This window comes from Pongo abelii, chromosome 1 (assembly GCF_028885655.2).
Source record: "Pongo abelii isolate AG06213 chromosome 1, NHGRI_mPonAbe1-v2.0_pri, whole genome shotgun sequence".
In the NCBI taxonomy this organism is placed as follows: domain Eukaryota; kingdom Metazoa; phylum Chordata; class Mammalia; order Primates; family Hominidae; genus Pongo; species Pongo abelii.
In genome coordinates this window covers 209,870,732-209,875,818 of record NC_071985.2, presented here as the reverse complement: position 1 = coordinate 209,875,818, position 5,087 = coordinate 209,870,732, and the positions used below count along the sequence as shown (strand labels likewise).

The window sequence follows — 5,087 nt, the reverse complement described above, 5'->3', positions numbered from 1 at the left end:
AGGTCCGGAAACTCAAGGACATGCTGATTCGGGAGTTTTCAAAAACTGTTTTTGGAAAACCCAGATCCCGGTCTTCAGCCAGGGTCGCCTGCAGTTGCTAGCACTACCCACAAGGGAGAAGCGGACGCTGCACTGTTCTGCCAAATGCGCCTCTCTTCCTCTTCTTCATCTCTGTGGTTAGCCTGGGAAAAGAGCCCGCCTCCTGGCCCATAAGGCCCTGGGCCGGAAGCTCCGTTTTCTCTTCCTGCTCTCCATCATGGCGGTGAGTAGCTGGTACCTGGATTTGCTTTCCTTTATCCGTTGCCATCCATGGCAGGCCGAGCCTGCGGGGGCTACTTTGCCCACAGCCCGAGGAATATGGAGCCCGCAATGCTTGCCGGCCCAAAACTGGCAGAGCTGTTCGAGCCAAGGACGCAGGGTTGAATTATGTCACTTTCCCTGCCATCGTTTTAGGAGCGGCTCCGGGCAGTTACCTGGAATGCTCAGAAGCACGGCCAGGAGGCTGCAGCGAGGGCAGATGGGGTGAATGGAGGGTTCTGAGGCAGGGGGTCCGGGCCTTTTCCTGGTCCCGGGGACTTGAGACTTGCTCGGTGCTACGAAACCTTAGCCGGTTGCTCCGCTTAGGGAAGGTGTCAGCCTTTAGACAGCTTCCGAATGGGATGCTGGACGTCGCATAACCACGTGTTTCGTGTTAACTGAGCAATTAAGTTCTGTTTCCTCGCTTACTCCCCTTAGTTGGCCTTACAATGGGGGGCGCTCTTCGTTACCCTGAGCCTCTTAGGGTTCGATCTCAGTGTCCGTATCTTTTAACACTCAATACCTGTCCTGAGTTTTCTCTTCACCCGTTCCGTTCGTGGAGGAAGAATAGGTCCCGAGCTGTCTTCTTCCCTTGATGCCCCCCAAACATGATACCTTTTAAACATTTAGGGTCTTCGTTACGATTTGGGATGAGCAGAAATAAAAATCCTGTGCAGATAGAAAGTAGTAAAACTCAGGGCTCTCAGCTGTGAGTGTATTGACTGCTGCTCTTCCCTGTTGCAGCAGGATCAAGGTGAAAAGGAGAACCCCATGCGGGAACTTCGCATCCGCAAACTCTGTCTCAACATCTGTGTTGGAGAGAGTGGAGACAGACTGACCCGAGCAGCCAAGGTGTTGGAGCAGCTCACAGGGCAGACCCCTGTGTTTTCCAAAGGTGAGTAGTGACAAGGACATACGGGGCTTGCTCTCTTGTGTCGCCTCTTTGTTTCTTGATTTACCTGCTGTCGAGTCTGTTTAGAAAGTGACAGTCGGCATCACTTAAAGCATTAAATTCATGAGCCAGCCAAGAAGTGTCTTTTTTTTTTTTCAAGATGGCGTGTGGGGTTGGAACACTAGATTTTATATGAGCAGGTCTTAAGCTAAGACTAGCCCAAGTAAAGATTTTCCCAAGTAACTAGGATATGAGATAGAGTGGAAATGTCAGGAACGAAGTAAAGATCATTAGATCTGATTAGCAGTTAGGGTTATATAGGCTGCATTAAGAACAGGGCTGTACAGGAGCATGAGTCTTCAGTGGTCTATGATAGTGCCACTGCACTCCAGCCTGGTTGACCCTATCTCAAAAGTTGTATACAGATTGCCTGGGTTTGAGTGATGGCTTCACCATTTGCTGGTCTGACTCTGGGCTCTCTGGACCTCTGCTTTTTTCTTTGCATAAAGAGAGTAATACTTTATAATTGTGGAAGATAAAATGAGTTGTACATGTGTAGTTGCTTTAGAATAGTGAAATATGGCAAGTCTTTGGATTCCACTCCTGCTTTTTGTTACCAGCTGTGATGTTTGGCAAGTGAATAAACCTCTCAAAACCTCACCTGTAAAATATGGCTAACAGTACAATAAGGTTTCAGCAAATACTAGATGTTGTCCATAATGCTTTGTTTTCTTTGGAACATGATAGCCTACTAGTGATTTCTTCGGCCTGTTCTGGTTGTGAACTTGCCCTTCCTGGAACTTCGGCGTTATGACTGTTCTTAACTGCTGAAGGATGGCTGGATGTCTGGAAATGGGAAAATCTGTGCTGTGGATGAAATCTTATTAATAGATGTGGGCGACACTAATTAGAACACCACAACTTAAAAGAGTGTGGATGAATGCTTAATGTCTCTTTAAGTATGGAGATGGTGTTCTGGGAAAGAGGTGAGTGTAGTGGGGGTATGATGGCATCTGACTCCTTGTTACTGCCTTCCTGCAGCTAGGTACACTGTCAGATCCTTTGGCATCCGGAGAAATGAAAAGATTGCTGTCCACTGCACAGTTCGAGGGGCCAAGGCAGAAGAAATCTTGGAGAAGGGTCTAAAGGTGAGCCTGATCCCCTAATGGAGTGATATTGATCAGCACTCCCTTAGTAACACATGTAGATAAGTTACATTTAATGTTCTGTTCTTTGGTTCCTTGATATTTATTTACTTAAGGTTCTAAAAGGCTTTTTCTACAATCAGCAGGGTTAAACTATTCTTGGTGGTTTAAAAGATGCTTGAGGCCGGGCACGGTGGCTCAACGCCTGTAATCCCAACACTTTGGGAGGCCAAGGCGGATGGATCACTTGTGGCCAGGAGTTCGAGACCATCCTGGCCAACATGGTGAAACACCATCTCTACTAAAAATATAAAAATTAGCCGGGCTTGGTGGCGGGCGCCTGTACTCCCAGCTACTCGGGAAGCTGAGGCACGAGAATCGCTAGAACCCGGGAGGTAGAGGTTGCAGTGAGCTGATATCCTGCCACTGCACTCCAGCTTAGGCCACAGAGTGAGACTCTTGTCTCAAAAAAAAAAAAAAAAAGAGAGAGAGAAAGGATGCTTGGGAGTCATTTCATGCCTCTGCTTTCTCTGGGTTTTTCTCTGCTCTTTGGAAGCTGGGAGAGGCCATACTGGGTAGTTGGGGTGTGAATCTATAGTTGTGGTGTAGTGAGGAAGTCAGGTTGTGTTCCCAGCCAAGTTTCATTGACTTCTGTTTGCTCTGGGGTGCATGTTGCAGGCTGAGCTATTAATAGTTGCTTGGGGGTGGGAGGGAGTTGAAGATGACAAGGAATGTTATTGCTGCATTTTTCTCCACAGGTGCGGGAGTATGAGTTAAGAAAAAACAACTTCTCAGATACTGGAAACTTTGGTTTTGGGATCCAGGAACACATCGATCTGGGTATCAAATATGACCCAAGCATTGGTATCTACGGCCTGGACTTCTATGTGGTATGAATATTTAATCTTTTCCCGCTCCTGGTCTGTGAGGAGAGGGGAATCTTTATTTCGTATGTGGTATGTTGGTGTTCACATGTTGAGTTGCAGCTTTGAATATTGTCTGCCTTTGTGTTCTCCTCCCCCTTGGGGTAATGTGCCTCATTTGTGGCAAATGTAGGGGTGCAGCACTGAACAAGATGGACAAGATCCCTGCTGTTGGGGAGCTTGCAGTCGAGGATCTGTAAAGCACCCACATGGCTTAAAGGTGGATGAAGGAAACTGTTCTCTCCAGCCAGTGATTTGAAACTTTGGAGAGAGGCAGTATTGGTGCCACATTTGGCCTGTGGGTTGGTTGGCTGCACTGAGGCTGTTCTTCCCCTGGTTCTTCCTATAGAAACAGCTTTGGGTGATGCAGTGGTTTGCTCAGGAAGGGGGTTTTAACATAGAAATGACCTTTTGTGTTACTGCCGTGTTTTGGTCCAACAATAAAACTGAATAGCCTAAATCAGAAGTCCTGACTAGTGTGGTACCTGAAAGATGGTGGCACCCTCATTAGACAGACAAGTAATAAGAATTGGATACTCACAGGATGTTGGAGGAACAGCACACCTTTGGGAAGCACTTTTGAGCTGAAGCAGAAGGAACAAAATATATATATTTGTGCTTCTCATAGTCGTATGTTTTCTACACTGCTGGTGTGGCAATAGATTTTTAAACGTTATTTTTAAAAAGACAAATGTTTGGAGATTTGGGAGCAGTAATGGAGGATCCTCAGCACCACTGGAAGATAGGCTGGGTTGGGGGGTGCTGAAAGTTCCATCCTCCAAAGCAAACCTATAGTATGGCTGTGTGTTGTGTGGGATGCTGGTGGCAGCTTTGTCAGACACAGATCATGGGTCTTGCTCCAGAATACATTGGGCTGCCAAGTGACTCTTTGAAGATCTGTCTGTAATGTGTGAGTCTTGTCCATCTGCTCTTGACTCTGAGCTGGCTAGGTGACTGTTGGTTATTCCTGGGACAGGTGCTGGGTAGGCCAGGTTTCAGCATCGCAGACAAGAAGCGCAGGACAGGCTGCATTGGGGCCAAACACAGAATCAGCAAAGAGGAGGCCATGCGCTGGTTCCAGCAGAAGGTAAAGCTGATTTATCTCAAGTGAAGTGGTGGAATGTGGTGTTGGTGAATGGAGTTGGGATTTGGGGATGCAAAATATAGTACTATTTGCTGGGTGTCTTCTTTAAAGTTAGAATATTGGGTACCTTGACAAATCGGGCTTCCAGGGATGATGGTGTAAAAGAAAATCCAGAACTAGGCCTTCTCCCCGTCACCATGAATGGAAGTAGATGGAAGGGGAGGAATATGGCTTTAACAGGAGCCCCCTTTCTCAGATGATAGTGCAGTTCAGCACAGTGTAAAAACCAGCCAGCTTCCTATTTAGTCCAGAAGAGGATGGGATTCAGAGCCCAAGTTCATGTATCAATCAGATTTGAATTCTCAAAAGTTAGCCATTGCTGCAATCTCTGCTGTTGCCTCCTGTTCTGAAAAAATTAAATCTCTTCTTTTTCAGTATGATGGGATCATCCTTCCTGGCAAATAAATTCCCGTTTCTATCCAAAAGAGCAATAAAAAGTTTTCAGTGAAATGTGCAATTCTGTTGTGTGTTCTGTGAAAGGATCCTGGCCATATTCAAGTCCTTGGACCTCAAGCCACTTAAAGCTTCGATGGGAGTAGCTGGTAACAACCCTGTCATCCTCTGATTGGATGCCAGTATTTCCTGGCAGATCCAAGTCCAAGCTTCATAGCATTCATTGCCTGTGCTTGCCACACCTTGGTTGATGTGCTGTGGTGCAGTAGCCCCATTTAGAGGGGAGGGTTTGG

General features: G+C 46.8%; 1 protein-coding gene across 2 annotated transcripts; it reads left to right on the top strand.

Moving 5' to 3' along the window:
- Nucleotides 1-238: 238 nt before the first annotated feature.
- On the top strand, nt 239-4,851 carry RPL11 (ribosomal protein L11). 2 transcript variants are annotated; one of them, NM_001131913.2, is given in 6 exon segments: nt 239-262; nt 1,042-1,192; nt 2,231-2,337; nt 3,093-3,224; nt 4,234-4,344; nt 4,777-4,851. In NM_001131913.2, coding segments are annotated over 6 exon segments (537 nt in total). In that variant the 5' UTR covers nt 239-256; the 3' UTR covers nt 4,807-4,851.
- Nucleotides 4,852-5,087: the final 236 nt, after the last annotated feature.

Excerpts from the sequence above, each read along its gene's own strand:
- RPL11 (XM_063726804.1), top strand. The coding sequence starts at position 1,069 with ATGCGGGAACTTCGCATCCGCAAACTCTGTCTCAACATCTGTGTTGGA. Across the intron at positions 2,338-3,092 it reads TCTTGGAGAAGGGTCTAAAG|GTGCGGGAGTATGAGTTAAG; the intron begins GTGAGCCTGATC and ends TTTTCTCCACAG. Across the intron at positions 4,345-4,776 it reads TGCGCTGGTTCCAGCAGAAG|TATGATGGGATCATCCTTCC; the intron begins GTAAAGCTGATT and ends CTTCTTTTTCAG.